Source organism: Pinus tabuliformis, chromosome 5_2, assembly GCF_031772625.1.
Source record: "Pinus tabuliformis cultivar Carrire ecotype Pingquan chromosome 5_2, CPIR1, whole genome shotgun sequence".
Classification (NCBI taxonomy): Eukaryota; Viridiplantae; Streptophyta; class Pinopsida; order Pinales; family Pinaceae; genus Pinus; species Pinus tabuliformis.
Window position 1 is genome coordinate 292432468 of NC_142306.1, and position 22323 is coordinate 292454790.

The window sequence follows — 22323 nt, forward strand, 5'->3', positions numbered from 1 at the left end:
ATTGGGGAATTGAATATTATATTTGTTGGTTTGCACGATTACACATCACTTTGATTACCAATTGAGCTGTCCCTTAAAACTAAATAATAAATTTTTTGTTTTAAATAAATTTAATAAATAATTATCAAGAAAATAGTCATTTTTTTTCCAAATAATTTATGTTAAAGTTGCTTCCTTAACCCTACAATAAAACATAAAAATATTCTTTGAGAAATAAGTTATGATTGGGGAACATAAAATTATTCTTTGAAAAATAAATTATGATTGGGGGATTGAATCTTATATTTGTTGTTTTGCATGATTACAAATCACTTTGATTACCAATTGACCTGTCCCTTAAAACTAAACAATACAAATTTTGTTTAATATAATTTTAATATATAATTTCAAAGATTTTTTTTTTTCCAAAATAATTTATGTTAAAGTTGCTTCCTTAACCCTACAATAAAAACATAAAAATATTATTTGAAAAATAGGTTATGATTGGGGGATTGAATCTTATATTTGTTGGTTTGCACGATTACACATCACTTTGATTACCAATTGACTTGTCCCTTTACAAATTTTGTTTAAAATAATTTTAATATATAATTATAGAGAATAATATATATATATATATATATATATATATATATATATATATATATATATATATATATATTTCCAAAATAAGTTATGTTAAAGTTGCTTCCTCAACTCTACAATAAAAACATAAAAATATTGTTTGAAAACTAGGTTATGATTGAGAGCTTGAATCTTATATTTGTTCGTTTGCATGATTACAACTCACTTTGGTTACCAATTGAGTTGTCCCTTAAAACTAAACAATACAAATTTTGTTTAAAATAATTTTAATATATAATTATAAAGAGAATTTTTTTCTTTTCAAAATAATTTATGCTAAAGTTGCTTCTTTAACTCTACAATAAAAAACATAAAAATATTGTTTGAAAAATTGGTTATGACTGGAGGATTGAATCTTATATTTGTTGTTTTGCACGATTACACTTCACTTTGATTACCAATTGAGCTCTCCCTTAAAACTAAACAATACAAATTTGGTTTAAAATAATTTTAATATATAATTATAAAAAATATATATGTTTTATTCCAAAATAATTTATGTTAAAGTTTCTTCCTTGACCCTATAATAAAAACATAAAAGTATTGTTTAAAAAATATGTTATGATTGGGGATTGAATCTTATATTTGTTGGTTTGCACGATTACACGTCACTTTGATTATCAATTGAGCATTGCATAAAACTAGATAATACAAATTTTGTTTAAAATAATTTTAATATATAATATATAATTATAAAGGAAAACAATATTTCTTTTTACACAATAATTTATGTTAAAGTTGCTTCCTTAACCCTACAACAAAAATATAAAAATATTATTTGAAAAATAGGTTATGATTGGGAGGTTGAATCTTATATTTGTTCGTTTTCAGGATTACAACTCACTTTGATTAACAATTGAGTTGTCCCTTAAAACTAAATAATATAAATTTTGTTTAAAATAATTTTAATTAATAATTATAAAGAAATTTTATTTTTTTTGCAAAATTATTTATGCTAAAGCTGCTTCTTTAACCCCAAATCAAGAACATAGAAATATTGTTTGAAAAATAGGTTATGATTGGGGGATTGAATGTTATATTTGTTGGTTTGCACAATTACACATCACTTTGATTCCCAATTGAGTTGTTCTTTAAAACTAAACGATACAAATTTTGTTTAAAATAATTTTAATAAAGAATTATAACGATTTTTTATTTTTCTTCCAAAAATAATTTATGTTAAAGTTGCTTACTTAACACTACAATAAAACATAAAAATATTGTTTGAAAAATTGGTTATGATTGGGGGATTGAATCTTATATTTGTTAGTTTGCATGATTGCACATCACTTTGATTACCAATTGCGTTGTCCTTAAAACTAAACAATACAAATTTTGTTTAAAATAATTATAAGAAAATATATATTTTTTTCCAAAATTATTTATTTTAAAGTTGTTTCTTTAACCCTACAATAAAAACATAAAAATATTGTTTGAAAATCTTAAGCATGTCTCTCATGCATGAAGAGCTTATTCTATTAGGCTGTAAGGAAGCTAATGGCATAAGACAAGTGGAAATCTATTCCCTTACCTATCATAATAATGATGTAAGGAAGCTAATGGCATAAGACAAGTGGAACTCTATTCCCTTACCTATCATAATAATGATCCAACTATTGAGATGATTATCATCACTATAAATTTATAATTAATTTATTCCACATTATATATAAAACCGTAGTGAAATCATTAATGGTTGAGATGATTATCATCACTATAATTTATAATTAATTTATTCCACATTATATATAAAACCGTAGTGAAATCATTAATGGTTACAAGTCACCATGTATATAAAATTAGGTAGGAGATTACATGTAATGTTATGCTTTCTTATTTAATAGAATTTTTACCTTTTGAACATTAAGAGAAAAATGATATTTGATTGAAAAATATATATTAAAAAGTAGGAAAAAAGTATATTCAACTTCCACTTTTAATGGGTAGCTTAAACCGTCTAGTTTGTGTGTATCATCATGTTCTACTCATTGAGAGTTTTCCAACAATATAAATTTCATCAAAATCGAAGTTTTCTACACAAAGTTATGGCCCTCAAATGTTTTACCATTTGCATCATATTATCATTTGTATAATCTAGGCGGCTTACATGTGCTATTCCACCACATGTATCATCACCCCTCTGTGCCATGTCTACAAGTTCGACACCCTCACTTTCCAAGTCATATTTGGATCATAGATTTCCATTTATAGACCATTACATATTCTCATTTTTTTCATATTCCAGATCTAGGCATTGGCACTCATTTAATTGGTAAAACTTCTAAATATAATATGAAAGTTTTCATAAGTGTCACTCAAACAAAATTCTAGATTTCTGGATTTCTACTATGGTTAATTTGTCAAATTTCTTGATATATGAATCACTTTCTATTCAGAAAAATTAAAATGTTCAAATCATATAAAAGAAGAATTCTCGGATTGAGGATGTATAACATTCACTATCCACTTCGCATGCCACATTACTACCACTAGGCCTTCCATGTCAATGTCAACAATCCTATGTGGCCACATCATCAGTGACATGTCAACAAAAGGAAATATCCACATTTCTAGGTTATCAAATTTCAAGATATATGGACCAATCAACATCTAAAAATCCCATAAAATGTCAATTTTACAAAATTCCCAAATTCATACTTTTAAATTCCATGTCACTAACAATAATAATTACCACATCAAATTCCATATCAACTTAGCACGCCACATCAATATGCCAATCCTATTGAATTTTCCTCCTTGTCACATAAGCATGGCATGTTATACCATGACAATATCATGTCGTGTCGGCAGCTATTCACCTGAGTGGTTCATGGTTTTCCTATATGGAGTGCATGTTATCCCCCCATAATTTGGTACTAGCATCCAGATTCAAGTTTTCCCATAAATGTGCAATTTAAAGAGTGTCACGAACTCCCAGATTCCATATAATATAATATAATATATATATATAGATATATATATATATATATATATATATATATATATATATATATATATATATATATATATATATATATATATATATATATTCTTGTATTAAATTTACAATTTTGGTAACTAAATAGGTTCATTGGACCATTGCCACAGAGTTTGTGAACCAAAACTCTTATGGCTGAATTATTTAATATGCAAGCAAGCCTATATTAATATTCTCTAATTAAGGTATAAGTGTTCTCTAATCAAGGCATTGGGTGCTTTATAAATCTTCCTATATCCTTGGTGTGATAGTAACATTTAAGTCTCACCTACTTTATATAATAGGATTGAATGTATTCTTATTAAGCTCGATGTGAATATTAACCTTGGTGTCCAATATTCATTCTCATGGAGGTACTGTAACTTCTTTGGGTTTCCCTCTTTACCTATGCTGACTGTGTGAACTGCCTGCAAAGTGCCTCGTGTAACATTGACAACTGAACCCCCAATCTATTGCATCCATGTCGTCTCTCCCATGTGAATTCCTCCTCTTCTCCTCTGCCCAACATATGGCTTGATTATTGGTGTGCGATTGATGGCCATCATTTCTTGGGTTTAGATCGAGGGTGGCACCCTCTCCTCACAAACCCTATTGTCCCTGTGCTTCGTCTCCTTCACATTTGGTATGAATATTCAAGACCAGAAGGAGGTGTCTCCTATAATATCCCTATTATAATTAACCCTGCGTAAAAGTAATTTCAAGCTACGAATCAGTTATTAACTGATTCTTGGTAGTTGTGGAACGGATAGAGGATGAAGGAGAGAAAGTGGAGGAGGTAGCAGTTGGCCAGGGAAGAAGGGGAGTTGTCTTTAAGTGCTGTTGGGACACGATGAGTAGTTCTTGGCTTCCTCTTGAAAACTGCCTCAATACACCATTGTTTGTCCTTCGTCCCGCTGGCATGACAGACATTCTGGGGATCTTATTTGGTACGGTAAAGGAGCGCGCAGGTATGGAGAAGGCTGGAATACGATCACATCTTTTCATTTAAAAGGCCGAAAGTGCGGATTCGAAGCAGCAGATCATTAGTCGTTTCGATGATCTCTCTTTTCTCGTTCTACAGCTGAAGAATTGACTGATAATTTCTTGGCTATATTTCTTATTCTGACCAAGGGCAGTTGAAGTTGCTTGTCCGGTAGGTTCGGGATTCGAGCTCGAGGAGCAGGAATTCTCACGTTGCCTAGCTGTGCTGGTGGCGACGGCTAGTCTGTAAGAGAGAAAACTTTGCTATTCTGCAAGAAATGCTTGATTTTCCAGTCTGGTTAGGGTTTTCGTGCCTTCATTTGGTTGTTTCGATGTCGAGAGAAAGAGATTAAAGCCATGGTCGGACCACGGTTGAACATCGCTGCGCCGCCTGGAAAACGAAGGTTTGGACTACACATTAAGTGGGTTGGTAGGGTTTCGTGCCGAGCCAGATAGTGAAGATTATCGAAATTACATTATATTATTAAAAAAAAGGCCATATTGGCCGTATTTGACTCGAGCGCAAGGAAAATATGCGGATGATGTTGCAGCAGATCTTGAGAAGCCTATGCGACAAAACTGATTGGTGTTATGTGGTTTTCTGGAAGCTTCAACGTCGAGACTGGATGAATCGCCGAGGGTGATGGAGGCAAGGAGGCTGCCATGAATAAGATAAGTATATTGCTCGCTTCCTTGAAAGCAAAATATAAGTATGTTTTATTTGGGTATTTTTGAAGGATTTCCCTGTGTTAAATGCAAAGTCACTTGTTGTTTTCTTGAAAACAGATATAGGATTAAATGCTTTGTGTTGTTAGCTGATTTCGAAGTTCTTGAGAAATAGATATGCATTGCATGCATGATAGAAAATTGCTAATAGGCTTAAATGCTTTGTGTTGTTAGATGATTTCGAAGTTTTTGAGAAATAGATATGCATTGCATGCATGATAGAAGATTTCTAATGATGTGCTTCTAGACACATAAGTAATCATACTAACTTTCTTGAAGAAAGAGTATGCTTTATATACATAATAAATATGGTTTCTTTCTAGAAAAGTGTGCATATTTCATGTATGAGGATGATGGCTTTTATGAAAAGATCTCTTGAAACAAAAATAGAGTTTCCTATTTTTGAAAGACATATGAATAGTGTTCTTATCATACCAAGAATCCATACTTTTTGCATTGAAGTAAAAGTAATTGTGTTAGGAAAAGCACATGTTGCATGCACATAAGGGTAGCTATTGTGACTTTGGAAATATGAGTCTGTGTGTATATAGAGTAAGTGATCATGCTAACTTTCTTGAAAACAATAATCTCTTGAAGAGATTGTCTTGTTAGATGAGTTGTGTTGATTTCTTGATTTTGAATGCATAAGTAAACCTTGTTTTTGTATCTTGATTTTTATGCATAAAGATGAATATCTTTAATAATTTCTTGAAAGGGAAGGTTGAGAAACCCTCATATAAGAAAATAGAGAAATGAGGTTATATTGACTTCCTTTAAGAAGGAGGTAGGTGGTTTGTTGTAGGAAATGATGGTAGTATTCTAGTGAAGGGAATGTGTATTGCATACATTAAAGAAGGGCTAATGTGATATGCTATGGTATGCACAAAGAATAGTCATTGTGAAATGGAGTTATGTTCTTTGTATGTTAGAGAGACTATGTTGAGTTCTCGAAAAATAACTATGTGAAAAGAACATATGTGCTTAAGCATAGAATTAGTAGTTTATTACATTTATGAAGATATAACGATTGTGTTATACATATTAGTAGAACTAATGGGTTGGAACTCTTAAGAAAAATTATACATTAGTGTAAATAAACATTGAGGAGGTAAAACAATGTTTACTTGAGTATATGTACTAGTTATATAGTATGTCATGCTTGCTCATGCATATGAGTAGAAGTTAAAAGATCTCTTTTAGAGGTTGCTTATTGAATGATTAATATGGTATCTAATATTGTTGCCAAGCTTGTTGATGACTACATTGACAGGAAACGATGGCGGATGGTGCCAAAGGAAAGGTGAAGTTAACATTGTGGCAGGAAAAGGATTAATGGTCCATGCAGATGAGTTCGAGTTGCAGGATCCTACAATGCTAGAACAATCATGCCACAAAGAATGTTGTATGTGGCCGTATGTAAGTAAAATATTACATGGAAACTGTATTAGCTTTTAGCTATTTATGTGACATCTTAATGATAACTCATTGTAATGATTTTATAACAATGGTTAAGGGATGGAATCCCTTATAAGCCATTGAGTGAGGGGTGAAATCCCTCACGAGCGTTTAATAATAAGATTAAACGTTTGCTGGTTTTCACCCTACGGGGTTTCCATGGTATATTGGTGTTCAATGGTGTGATTTCCTTTTGTGTCAGTTTGATGATGATGAATCCTTGATGTTGATGGTTCTTTATTTGATGGCATAATCATAATGTCCAAATATGTGATTAACTAATATGGTTAAGGAAATCATGAAATGGATGCAAGGATTCATGAGACAGTTTATGTTATTACACTACCACGGTGGTGGTTAAAGGTTATGCAACTTACTGTCTGTTATTGCAATTTACTTGATGCACTAATGAACATTATATCTAATGGTTAATGATGAATTGTGGAGTTGTGAATTGGATAATCACTTGTGGGTAATTTGTATAAAAATTCTAACTCCCTGCTTTTACATGCAAGGTTACCAGGGTATGTGACAATTGGTATCAGTGCTAAAGGTTGCAGCACTGACGCCTTTGGGAATTGGTAAGCGGAAAGGAAATTGAAGTACGCCGTCAGTGGGCATTAACTCATGTATGAGTTTAACCATTCACCTATTTATTTACGTAGTACACTACTTTCAGCATGAAAAGTGTGATTCGTGTTTAAACTGCTTTGAGTAGTCAGTAATAAAGTTACTGCATAACTATGTTCATGACATTGGATTCCTGATGAGGATAAAAGACAATGAAACTTTTGTCGCACTTAAGAACAATAATGAACCCTCATTACACTTATGAACAATATTGAACCCTCATTGAGGAAAGTGACAATCAACTACCAACTTTTGATTTGCAAATATGGCAATAACAATGATGCATTTATTAAACAAGATTGAAGTTACAATGAACGAAACTTAATGAGCCAATGTATGAATATAAATTAAGGGGAACATCCTTGAATAGGATGACAAATTGTTTTAAAAGGACATTAGAAGAACCCCTTTAGATATTGAAAATATGCAATGAGTCAAGTAGCGAGACTTGATTGTCATAACTAATTTTGATTAAGTTTTTCCATGGTTTCATTAAGATGATTGGTAGTTGTGATTGGTTAGTGTTCTATGACTAACTGATAGCACGTATGTGTGTGAATTGAATTTGATTCGAGCTTATCACAATTCACAAACAAGTGATTACTGTAGTTACTTCATGTATTGGTCTGTTGATGGCAATACATTGAGTGAAATTGGAAAATGTTTAGAGTGTTAGCTCAACTATTGTTGACATCTACACAGTAATGAATATTTGCATATACTTTTATGCATGATAGTATTGTGCCGAAAACTAAAAGATTAGGGAAGTGAATACTTGTTAAAGGATGCATATGTATAACTAATGTTGCTAATGGGATTAAGTAGTGGTATCTTAACGGCAACAAGAAAACTCGTCACGTAAAATGTTGCAATGAGAATTGCAATCATAAATGAGAAAGAATAATGTTATATGATATGCATGATTGTGTTATTTGGAAATCAGAATGCATACAACATGTATGTCAGTTGTGTTTCCTAAAAATATAGATGTTGTGGACCCATGTTGAGGGTTAAGTGTAGATGCATGGTATACATGCATGTTTGTTTTGTTAACGATAATGATTATATAGTTCATTTGTAAATTACTTTTGGAAAGAGTGATAACAGATACATTTAACATGCCAGACAGTTGTAGATAGATGTGAAAGGCTAGAATGCCTTGGATTGATGGCAGTTACCTGCCTGGAGGGGTTGATGGTACTTGTTTGCCTAGATTTCCTCTCCCTAGAATTCTTGAGCTGGTTGGCAAGTGGAATTCCATGTTGGACCTGGTAAGGTCTCTATCAAAGAAACTTTCTGGATGTGAAAATGACTCGATCTGGTTGTAGAAACCAGTTCCCGTGGGTTGGGAATTCTTTAGCCTATTGTTGTTCTCATAGCTAAAGAAATTAACTAATCAGCTATATGTTATGTTAAAAATTCTATATATAGTTGTGTAAAATATGTTATGCACATTTAACAGGAAATGAGCTTAGTTCCCAATAAGGACTTATTGGAAATTTTAATTCCTTTATTGTATTATAAATTTTGTGAACATCTTAGTGGGGGCTAAGACAATTTTTACTTGATGCTGTGATTGATTGTTTGATGATTAGGGAGCTAGGTGCTCTTTTGGTACTTTTAGAAGTACTTTGTGGATGTCTTTAGTGAAAGATAATTCAGTGTGCATGTGGAGCAGTGATGAGCTCTTAAGTACTTGTAAAAGTACTGTGATTTAAAAATCATCTAACATTTCACAGTTGATTGATAATTAAAAGTATTTCATTTGACTCACAACATTATGACTAATGTGATTAAATTTGTTTGTCACTTATTACAGGATTACTTACCATGGAGGGTTGATGCGTTGACCAACCACTATTAAAATGCTTATGCGAAAGTTCTCATGATTTTCAAGAGTAGATGGTAAGTAATGGTAAGTTGATATAGAGTTTGGTTTTTGAATTTGAATAAGGGCCAAGTGTTGGCAATTAGAACTTGCATATTTTTGCAGTTATGAATGCTTATGACTATTGATCTTTCTTATGATTATATCATTACTATTTTTTTTGTTGTCATTTCTTGGAATGAAATCTTTGATTTTAAAAGAGGAAGGATCACATTTTGTGTGGTTTAGATGGTTATACCATGAGTACAATCTAAAGTTCCAATGAGAGATGAACACCGAGGACGGTGTTCTTGTTAAGGGGGGGAGTATGTAATATCCCTATTATAATTAACCCTGCGTAAAAGTAATTTCAAGCTATGAATCAGTTATTAACTGATTCTTGGTAGTTGTGGAACGGATAGAGGATGAAGGAAAGAAAGTGGAAGAGGCAGAACTTGGCCGGGGAAGAAGGGGAGTTGCCTTTGAGCGTTGTTGGGACACGATGAGTAGTTCTTGGCTTCCTCTTGAAAACTGCCTCAATACACCGCTGTTTGTCCTTCATCCCGCTGGCATGACAGACATTCTGGGGATTTTATTTGGTACGGTAAAGGAGCGTGCAGATATGGAGAAAGCCGGAATACGATCGCATCTTTTTATTTAAAAGGCCGAAAGTGCGGATTCGAAGTAGCAGATCATTAGCCGTTTCGATGATCTCTCTTTTCTCGTTCTACGGCTGAAGAATCGACTGATAATTTCTCGGCTATATTTCTTATTCTGACCAAGGGCAGTTGAAGCTGCTTGTTCGGCAGGTCTGGGGTTCGAGCTCTGGGAGCACGAATTCTGATGTTGCCTAACTATGGCGGTGGCAACGGTTAGTCTGTAAGAGAGAAAACTTTGCTATTCTGCAAGAAATGCTCGATTTTCCGGTCTGGTTAGGGTTTTCGTGCCTTCATTTGGTTGTTTCGATGTCGAGAGAAAGAGATTAAAGCCATGGGCGGACCATGGTTGAACATCGCTATGCCGCCTGGAAAACGAAGGTTTGGACTACACATTAAGCGGGTTGGTAGGGTTTCGTGCCGAGCCAGCTAGTGAAGATTATCGAAATTACATTATATTATTAAAAAAAGGCCATATTGGTCGTATTTGACTCGAGCTCGAGGAAAAGATGGGGATGATGTTGCAACAGATCTTGAGAAGCCTATGCGACAAAACTGATTGGTGTTATGCGGTTTTCTGGAAGCTTCAACGTCGAGACTGGATGAACCGCCGAGGGTGATGGAGGCAAGGAGGCTGTCATGAATAAGATAAGTATCTTGCTCGCTTCCTTGAAAGGAAAATATAAGTATGTTTTATTTGGGTATTGTTGAAAGATTTCCCTGTGTTAAATGCCGAGTCATTTGTTGTTTTCTTGAAAACGGATATAAGCTTAAATGCTTTGTGTTGTTAGCTGATTTCGAAGTTCTTGAGAAATAGATATGCATGCATGAATGATAGAAAATTGCTAATAAGCTTAAATGCTTTGTGTTGTTATCTGATTTCGAAGTTCTTGAGAAATAGATATGCATTGCATACATGATAGAAAATTTCTAATGATGTGCTTCTAGACACATAAGTAATCATACTAACTTTCTTGAAGAAAGTGTATGTTTTATATACATAATAAATATGGTTTCTTTCTAGAAAAGTATGCATACTTCATGTATGAGGATGATGGCTTTTATGAAAAGATCTATTGAAACAAAAATAGAGTTTCCTATTTTTGAAAGACATATGAATAGTGTTCTTATCATACCAAGAATCCATACTTTTTGCATTGAAGTAAAAGTAATTGTGTTAGGAAAAGCACATGTTGCATTCGCATAAGGGTAGCTATTGTGACTTTGGAAATATGAGTCTGTGTGTATATAGAGTAAGTCATCATGCTAACTTTCTTGAAAACAATAATCTCTTGAAGAGATTGTCTTGTTAGATGAGCTGTGTTGATTTCTTGATTTTGAATGCATAAGTAAACCTTGTTTTTGTATCTTGATTTTTATGCATAAAGATGAATATCTTTAATAATTTCTTGAAAGGGAAGGTTGAGAAACCCTCATATAGGAAGATAGAGAAATGAGGTTATATTGACTTCCTTTAAGAAGGAGGTAGGTGGTTTGTTGTAGGAAATGATGGTAGTATTCTAGTGACGGGAATGTGTATTGCATACATTAAAGAAGGGCTAATGTGATATGCTATGGTATGCACAAAGAATAGTCATTGTGAAATGGAGTTATGTTCTTTGTATGTTAGAGAGACTATGTTGAGTTCTCGAAAAATAACTATGTGAAAAGAACATATTTGCTTAAGCATAGAATTAGCAGTTTATTACATTTATGAAGATATAACGATTCTGTTATACATATTAGTAGAACTAATGGGTTGGAACTCTTAAGAAAAATTATACATTAGTGTAAATAAACATTGAGGAGGTAAAACAATGTTTACTTGAGTATATGTACTAGTTATATAGTATGTCATGCTTGCTCATGCATATGGGTAGAAGTTAAAAGATCTCTATTAGAGGTTGCTTATTGAATGATTAATATGGTATCTAATCTTGTTGCCAAGCTTGTTGACAACTACATTGACAGGAAACAATGGCGGATGGTGCCAAAGGAATGGTGAAGTTAACATTGTGGCAGGAAAAGGATTAATGGTCCATGCATATGAGTTCGAGTTGCAGGATCATACAATGCTAGAACAATCATGCCACAAAGAATGTTGTATGTGGGAGTATGTAAGTAAAATATTACATGGAAACTGCATTAGCTTTTAGCTATTTATGTGACATCTTAATGATAATTCATTGTAATGATTTTATAACAATGGTTAAGGGATGGAATCCCTTATAAGCCATTGAGTGAGGGGTGAAATCCCTCATGAGTGTTTAGTAATAAGAATTAAACGTTTGCTGGTTTTCACCCTACGGGGTTTCCAGGGCATATTGGTGTTCAATGGTGTGATTGCCTTTTGTGTCAGTTTGATGATGATGAATCCTTGATGTTGATGGTTCTTTATTTGATGGCATAATCATAATGTCCAAATATGTGATTAACTAATATGGTTAAGGAAATCATGAAATGGATGCAAGGATTCATGAGACAGTTTATGTTATTACACTACCACGGTGGTGGTTAAAGGTTATGCAACTTACTGTCTGTTATTGCAATTTACTTGATGCACTAATGAACATTATATCTAATGGTTAATGACGAATTGTGGAGTTGTGAATTGGATAATTACTTGTGGGTAATTTGTATAAAAATTCTAACTCCCTGCTTTTACATGCGAGGTTACCGGCGTATGTGACATCTCCCTAAGACGAGGTGGTTGTTACTATACCCATCACTACAGCCTCCTCGTTGCATGCTGGCTCACTCTAAACACTTCTCGAACCGCATCGTTCACACATGTGTAAGAAAAATAATAGTATATCGCCACATCGCTACAGATTTGGTACCATGGAACTTCCTTACCAATCGTGATCATATTTTTAGCAATTCTCTAGTGGTGTGGGGAAAGGTGGAAGTGACTTCACCTGGTTATTGAGGCCACCTCTACATAGACATGTTGTTTATCTTTCTTCCTTGTTGTCCCTGGCTACAAGGTTTTGGGTGTTTGGCTTGAATAATTGTTATTCCATAGTAATTCTTCTTTGATTTTATCTCCCCAAGGAATGTGAATGGAGGAATGGTTCTACTCATTTGAGCTCATTTCCCTCATAGTCTCAAAATCCTAATGCGGGTTTGGCAGGTAATTTCTTTTTGTTTGGTGTTCCTATCTTATTCTTTTCAGGTTTAATGTCATTCTTTCTCCAACATTCCTTTTGGTTCCTTAGCACGGAGATGACAAGTTTTTAGGTCTATACCTCGCGCCTTGAATTCACAAAAATTTCTGGTTTTGGGCAGCCCACAATGATAGTTCATGGTCCTGTTACGAGATTTCTAGTCGCTTCTGACATAGCGTCAACGAGTCAACATAAATGATGCTTACCTTTTTTATGCGCACTGGTTGTTCTGAGAAACAGGTAACCCATTTGAAATCTTCAATTCTAATTGCATTTCGCTTTAATGCTTATAGGTGCTTAAACCTTATTAACTTTCCTAATGGTTGTATTTTTCACATTTTCAAGGTATACTCTCAATTTGTACTTGGGTTTAGCGTATAAGATACTATGACTCTTGTCACTCTCCCCATAGCTGTGTATAGGGTGTGATATGCTACTTCCCTAGCTGTGGACTCCATTTTCTGAAAAGCACCATGCATGCTATGCTGTGGTACAAACCTCCATAGCCCACTTCATCTCACTGTGTAGTCCTAGTTTCAGATGCTTGTCCTCTATGGCTATAGAATTCCAAAGGGGATTTACTAAACTAATCTCCCCCCTTGTCGTTAGTAATTCCTCTCTTTCTCTCCTATTATTAAGGGTAAATTTTGATTCTAATATGGCAAAGTATGAGTGGGATAAGGTGGTACAGGTCGACTCCTTCCTAGCCTTCCATATACAGTTCTCAAGCATCCCAGAATAAGTTGAGTTCATTTTTCCTCTCTTACCTTTCTAATTGCTTGCAATCAATTCTATTCAACCCAGAATACATCATCCATATTTAAATTTGGTTAATGCTGTGTGCAGGTGCCAATACACACATTCTAATTTCGGGACATTTCCCTTTGGAAGAAGTAACGACATGGCATGCAAACATTCGTTCAAACCCTATAGGTTGGTTCTTGCTACTTGTTCTAGGGTTCAACAAGAATTATGAAGGCACAATTCGAAAATGCTACTGGCACATAGCTCTTGTGCACTGCATCGTCGCATGGCAGTGTTTGTTTTTCTTGTTCTATATGACAAACAACAGAGACCAAGTGTATTATTGTAAGATTAAATTTTCCATTCCACGAATGACTGTGTATTGCCAGATACATATTTTTTCTTTTATTTTTCATTACCAGTCTACCTGCCCTGCGTGGCCGGTGAAATCGACTGATGTCAGAGGTTAAACCAGTTCGTTGGATTTAAAATGATGACATGTATGTCCTATGTATATATTTTTCTTCTTCCATAGGTACAAAACATTAATTTTCTAGGGTTATAACTAAAAACACTTATAATTTATCTATCTTTCTATGAGGAATTGCCTTGTTGTTTTAATGTCATTTTGAGAGATTTCTTTCCATTAATAGGGGTTAAATCCCAAATATGATATTGAGCATAGAGTTATTGTTTATTCTAGACTTGTAATTGGATCAGACACAACCCAATGGAATTCCAACTTTTTTTTTTTCTGTACCATAAGGTGTAAATAAAAATTGTTACATTGATCTCTGTTATTTTTTTTTTTTTTATTTTGTTATTTTTCAAAACAGTTCCCCTAATTCTTTGTTCGGGCTTACCAATGCATAACTAGTGAGCGTGACATTTCCAAGCCTATTTGGAATGGACACTTTCACATCCATATCTCTTTGTATCTCCACGCTAACTAGATTCCAATTAAATTTCTTGGTCTATTTCCGCTTATTGAGCGCTTGGTTATACAAAATCATTTCCAGTTATGAAGATGTATTATGGTTGTTTAGATTCTTTCTTTTAGAAAACTAGGAGGTCATTCTACTTTACGCAACCAGTCCCTAAGTTGTTAGGGCTATGTTATAAATTTATGAGGTTGTTGTATCAGTCCAGGGCTTACTAAATTGTCCAGATTCGTGTTAGCGTTATGTGATAAACGCTCTGGAGCCTTTCCCAATTTGACTTATGCTTATTTTTCTGAGTTTAAAAATAATTATAGTTGTAATTACGCCGATGCAGGGGCATTGCGAAACTGGGGACTGACACGTGATGTTCTTTAGAGTCGTCGGATCGGACAAGCTCGACGGGCACGACTGCTCTAAAGTTCGAGCGGGGTTTATGCCAGAGACGTGCAGCGGAGTCGACACCCTAAACTAGGCATACCAACTTTCTCCGCTCCCGACGGAATCGGATATCCAGACGTCGATTGTAGTTTGGATGCCATCTTAAGTTTTCACCATTTTACCGGTGATGGTACGGTGATTTGCCACGAACTCACGAATTGGGCGAATAGCGAATCCCGTTTCGGAAGTTGGCCACCTGTAATTGTTCTTGGTGAGTGTGTCCTCGGCTTTGGCTTCTCCGAGTGGCTATAAAAAATCATGCAGCTTGCTAATTCAATCATACCCTCCTTCGATCCTTTGAAGGAACACCAGGAAACTGTCCGTTTACTTACAGAAACTCTCATGCTCTGTCTAGTTTGCAACACCATATCCTTCGAAGGTATGGCTTCCTTTCTTTAATCGGTCTTCTTTGTTCTGTCAAATGTTGGGTATTGGGATGCTTGTAAAAGAACGGTCAGAAATCTTGTCCAAAAAAAGCATAAGAATTTAAAATTTTCTATAATTATTGTGTTTTGACCAAATTTTTTAATGGTTATGTTTTGTCACGTGTTTAAAATATGTTGGAAAGAAATAACCTAAATATTAAATAATGTTTATTATTGGTTAAATTTACTTAATTATTAGTTAAATTTGCTGAACGAAAAGTGTAAATATATAAAATTTTCAAAAATAATTGAAAAAATAAGAGTAGGTAGATGGCCTAATGTTATCTTCAATGAAAATATGAGAGAAAAAAAGAAAACATGGATGAAAATAAACTACACATGAATGCAAATATAGAATATTTATCTCAATGCTTGTCCCACAAATAGCCAGAAGCAAAAGAATTTTTTTATGGAGAAGTTTCGAGTACAGGAAAAAGAGTTGGGTAGAAAGAAGAAGTACTACATTGAGGAATTAAACCCTATGTGTAATCTACACGAAAAAGAGTTCATTGGAGCTAGCATTCTGTCGAGGACAAAAATTCTTATTGCTCAATTAAGGACCAACTCCCATCAACATAGGTGTGAAACTGATGCAGGAGCATTCAACCCAAGAGAAAATCATTGTAATTAAGTAGACATATGGGGGTAATGTGTTTTAGGGAAGTTAGTTTCCTAAGTTTGAAGTTAATGTAATATTTAGTCTTTTAAGTAATTTAATTAGATAATTAGAGAAAGTTGTAAATGCTCTCAAATAAATGAGAACATGAGTGGTGAATAAATGACAAGGGTTAGAAGTCAATCAGGGCTCTTAAAACAGTTTCATGATTCAAGGGACGAGAGATAGCTTTTAGGAATTAATTGAAGTAAAAGTGAATAGAGGATTTAGGAGTCAGTTCACTAGATTTAGGAGTCGAACTAGGATTAATTCAACAAACCTTTCTGGTATAAATGTAAGCCTACGGGTAGAGTGCAAAGGAGGAGGCCACTGATAGTTGAAGACCAGGCCTGTGTGAGACATAGAGTCTCGAATGTAATCTCTTGTTTATAATTATATATATACAGAGTTTTATTCCTGACTGTGTCAGTGTGTGTGAAACGAGTATTCCATGAATGAATTACTTGTGAATTCGTAGGTTATGTACAGGGTTGCGGGCAGAATTCTAAAGGATACACAAAGGCGCATAATGATTCAAAGGAATCATAAATGGGTCATTGAATCCAGTTGAAGATCAGAGTGAAGCTCTGGGGAGAAATAATGAAGGGAAATTTCGTAGAAAAGAATAGCTCAGAGGAAGTTGAGCAGTGGAACCTTTGAAGAAACCTTTTGAAGGCAAGCCCGAACCATAGAGAAACACTGCGGAAACAGCGTAAATTCTAAGTAAAAAGCAAGAATAGTGAAGTGAGGCTTCAATACACAGTGGCTGTTGGATCGATATGATCAACAGACAGGATCATATCGCAGAGACAGAGGAAATTAATATCACATCGGTGGGTTTACATATAGGAGTAGTATTTCGGGCGAGCGAGGAGTGATAAGTGGTATTGAGGGCTGAGCACCCGATTCCACTCACTATTCAACACGTAGCACAAAGGTGGTGAGGAGAAACCGCTTTATCGGGCGGTTACACCCCTTGCATGTTGTCAACCCGAAACAAATGTAAAGCTTTGGATCTACTAAGTGTAGATCAATGACGGAAAACTGTTAAGTGACCTTTGGAACAGGGAAGGATCTCGACCGTTGGATTGATCGCCAGATCAACGGTCAAGATTTAATCGGAGCTATTGGAACAAGGTTGGAACGAGCCTTTTAACTATGGCAATAGTGATAGCGATTTAATTGCAACCGTTGGATGGGAAGTCAGATCTATGGTCCTGCTTTAATTGGAGGTCGGCAGAAAGAAGGAGCGCTTCAGGAATGGTTGGAAGGTGCGGACCTGATGGAGTTATATGGCATAGTTAAATGGGTTTGAAGTCCAATATTGTGTTATCGCATATCGTATGCGATGAGGCACATATGTAATGTGACCGTGGAAGAAGAAATATCCCAATTGCAATAAAGTTAATCTCGGGAAGTGTGCAGAGGTCGTACATGGCGGAAATGTTTGTTTTGGGAGTATTTCCTTTGTAAATGGGTTAGAAAGGAAAATAGCGTCGATGAGATATTTATGCGTTAAAACCATAGTTAAGGAAGGAAAAGGCTATATATGTGTGTTTAAGGGTTAACGAAGGGTTTAGAAAGGTTGTGAAGAGATTTAAAGTCCCGATAAGAGGATTAATGAAAAGTTAATAAGAGTCCAAACTAAGGTTTATGTGGGGTGTTTAATTCCCAATGGGAAAGGAAATGGTGGGTGAATGATAGACTTGTGGGTCTATAAGTCATTTGACATGAGACTATAAAAAGGGACCTTAACCATTAGAGATGGAATATTTAACTCCTTTGTGAATTAAATACCTAGGACAGATGTATTTATGCATTTTATGCATACTGTGGGTGTAAGCAGGGGTAACCCTGCGTTAGAAATAGGTCGGTGCAAAAGGCCTAAAGAATTTTGGGAAGAACAGGTGGGTACATTTTGCATGTCTCGGGCGCTACAATCGGAAAAACATTTACATTTCATTTTGGAATGTGAGGCATTCAAAGACCATAAGAGAAATTTATGAGAACATGTTAGCATTAGTTTCTTGGCATTGTCTTTTCAATGAGGGGATTGTTGGAAGATTGGACTAGCTCATCATCAATTTGAATCAGAAAAAAATTAAATTGCAAGAAGTAAAAAACAAGAAACTAATAATCTCATAAAATATTTTAAACAGGAAACCAATGATTTCATAAACTATTTAAAATATCATTTCATTTTCTTTCCATATACACAATATTTATAATGTATTAAACATGTAATTTCTATAAATTAAATTTCACATGTGCATTAAGCATATAATTTCTATAAATTAAATTTCACATGTGCATTCCCCCTACGAATTTAGTTATGGAAAATAATAAAATCACGAAACTGAGTGAGAAAATATAAATACGGTCGGATGAAATTTGATAGCTAAATGACAAAATCAAATAAAAACATATCTTCAAGTAGTCTACGATATAATTTTCATTTATTGTTTAAGAATATGTGTTCTAATGGTTTTGTATTAAACACGTATTTTACATATTTTACCGGTATATCTTTAAATTAATCCGTATATATATATTTTGAAAGTTAATTAGGTTAATTTTAAGTTGGTACTAAGATGTTCAATACTAACCAATAATATAATAATTTTATTATAATGAATTTTAGTTTTATGGTAACGAAATTAAAAATAATTTATAAAATTAAAATCTTTCTACTTTAAATTAAATTAATTTTAATTTTTTTATATAATTAAAAATATAATTTAATATTTATCTTTAATAAATTACATATTGATTTATCCCATTTATTTTATTATTACTATAATGATAAATTAAACATTTTCTATATAGGTAGTATTTTAGATTCTATATAGGTAGTATTTTAGATTTTCATTTAAATTACAAAATCAATTTTTTATTTAAATAAATCAAGGTAAATTTAAATTAGTTTTTTATTTAAATAAATCACACTAAAAATAAAAATAATACAGTCAATATAAACTAGGTATCAATTCACAATAAACATCAAAAAATTTGATCATACATCTCAAATTATTAAAATTTAAAAAATAATAAAAAATAACTACATTATAAATTTATTTAAAATAATAATAATTATTAATAATAAAAAGAAGGAATATATAAGCTAAACATATTTACATTGAGAAAAAATATGTAACAAGATTTTTAATCATAGAGATTCAATTCACTTTATCATGAAAATTCTTAATATTTAAATCAGCTTTATTACAATATTATAAGCCAATATCATAACTTGTAACCTATGCCCGGAAAACTATGACTCCTTTTATATCACACTTATTCATATCACAATTTTTAAACAATAAATCTAATTAAAAAAAAAAAATACATAGCTACTTTAAAATAAATTTCAATTATTACCAATATTCTATATAATTAAATTTCTACTATTTATAAAATATATTTTAATATTTTATTTATAGAATAAATTTCTACCGTTCAAGAAATAAATTAAAAATTGAATTAAAACTATTAAAGCCTGATTAAGGGAATCAAAACAATGAATGTAAAATCCTAATAAACGCAATAAAACCAAACCCAAGGTGATAAAGCAGAAAATAAATTATGAGGATAACAGTGCATTATCGCTTGATAACAGTGCATTATCGCTTGAGTACAAAATAAAATAAACTTATTGTTTCCCATTGATGTCCGATGTGACTGAATCTACAATATCTACATCGAGGCATATCAACATTATACCATTTATTCTAATTTCTCCCGTAAAACCATATTCCGGGCGATAATTGCGTATGACTTTTGCTGTCAAATCTTTTAATCATGCTAAAAAAAACCCACAACATTCTGGTTTCAGTATGATCCTATCTTTTCCTGCTAGGTAGGTTTGTGATCTACAAGTGCTCATGCCCCATAAATCGTTTATCGTCATCGGAATACTCTCGAAAAAAACTAAACCAGTTTAACACTCTATTCGGGAATCCATGCCGCGACCCTTGGAGTTGATAAATCCAATTCTCTTCTACATCCGCGACCCTTGGAGTTGATAAATCCAATTCTCTTCTACATGGATTTTGCGGCAGTTGATTTACAGATTCCAAGGTTTTGAAAAACCAAGAGGGGACCGACCTAGAACCTAGGCCGTCCTCTATCTTCATTCTGGGACTGAGTGGAATCGACGTCCTTTCACTGAGATGGCATCAACTGATCGAGTACGATAATCAAACCCATAACAAATGCAGGGTCATAACCAGGGTGCACTATCAGACTGAACACATCTCCTCCAAGTGTCACTCCTGCTCTCACTTGCTTTGGCTTTACCTGCTAAATAAAAACCCTTTACAACAATGCAGTAACAAATTTAAAAATAAAGTTACAATTAAAAAAAAAAAAAACCTTTACAACAATGCAGTAACAAATTTAAAGATAAAGTTACAATACACGAGAAATACAAGTCAAGGGGTAAACAAGGGGTTTTACTCGGGGATATATATGGGAACAAATTATTCATATTTATATCGGGATATATAGGAACAAATTACCTAATATTTTGGGGATATATATAGGGGTAATCCTATAAAAAATATAGTTCAAAATTACTGAAAAATATAAATGATTATAAAAAATATAATGAAAAAATGGATACTTATAATATGTGAAAGTAGGATTTTTTAAGTTGAAAAGATATATTGGATTAGTATTAACAGACTATTAAATAATGTAAATTTTAAAAGTATTTTCCAATATACAATAAAAATAAATATATTATTTAATATACCTATACCACTAATGCACACCAATACACTTAATATGTCATAAATTCATTGAATAAAACCCTATAAAATAAAAATTAAAGTGAATCCGACCTCTGCAATGATATCTCCAGAACTGTCATGAAAGTTGAATGAACGCTTAGAATAACATCCTTCAATATGCAGGTACTCAGATTGCAACTTCCACTTACTGTGTTTAGCGGGAGAACCCGCGCACACCTCTGCTAAAGTCTTGGTGGGAAGTAGAGAGACTGGCTTTCTCATCATAAAAAATGGCCTCTGCGTGTTCGAGAATTCACCCAAGAATCCTTTCCATTCATTGTGCAGACCCAGTCTCTGCAAATTACAATATAATGAATTTCAAAGGCATGGATATAATTTGTTGAATTTAAATATAGCGGTTTCCTAGTTAAATATAATTGTTGGAAGATCTGTTCTCTTTTATAATGTGATTTAAGTTGAAAAATCTTTTGAAAACACATATAATTCTCAAAGTGTAAAAGAAACACCGAAAACGGTCAAAGAAATATTAAAATATAATTGTCAAAGTGTAAAAGAAACACTGAAAACTGTCAAAGAAATATTAAAATATAATTGTCAAAGTGTAAAAGAAACACTGAAAACTGTCAGAGAGATATTAATATATGTATTTTTATACCTTTCGTCGCTGCATTGTGAGAAGTGGAATTCCTGCGGCATCCATGAGAACTACTTGATGCTTGGGATTGGAACCAATATAGCTATCTACTCTGAAAATCAGGTTCCCACTCAGATCAAATACAGTGAAACCGTTGCAGTTGAACATGGGAGATTTCTTCCACACTGTCAGCACTGTGGCGGAGACTTTGCAGAGCTCATCGTCGGTCGATACAGAGCGGACGAGCTGTGTGTTGTTGGCAGCCATATTTCGATGAGGATATGATCAACCAAGGAGGCAAGGATAGAGCGGACGACAATGATGGAAAGAATTGAGAAACACTAGTGGTATATATTGAGGTCATGGTCACGTAGAGAGAACTGCAAGGGTCATGAGTGGGTTCATTGCATGGGGTTGTGGCCTGACGTTTCATACATTCGATGGCTAATGGTTTTAGCCTTGTTTCTCCTTTACTTCTTCATTAGAAAACACATACCCCTTAAGGCTCAGGTATATGTGATTGCTTGCCTTTAAAACCTCCTCCAATCGTTCTCTATAAGTATCTAAAAGATTGAAATGTAACAAAACACCCACGTGCTTGCCTTATGCTTGGCATTTGGACTGTAAATTTGGCACAAGAGTGGGCACGCTC

At 33.6% G+C, this 22323-nt stretch overlaps 1 protein-coding gene across 1 annotated transcript; it reads right to left on the reverse strand.

Moving 5' to 3' along the window:
* Positions 1 to 15308: 15308 nt before the first annotated feature.
* On the reverse strand, positions 15309 to 21938 carry LOC149158702 (protein LURP-one-related 8-like). The gene is made up of 4 exons (XM_089434072.1): positions 21693 to 21938; positions 21128 to 21370; positions 20478 to 20582; positions 15309 to 15452 (listed from the first exon to the last, which is right to left on the reverse strand). Exons 1-4 carry the CDS (start codon positions 21936 to 21938, stop codon positions 15309 to 15311), a joined length of 738 nt encoding a protein of 245 aa, XP_089290198.1.
* Between the last annotated feature and the right edge of the window lie 385 nt (positions 21939 to 22323).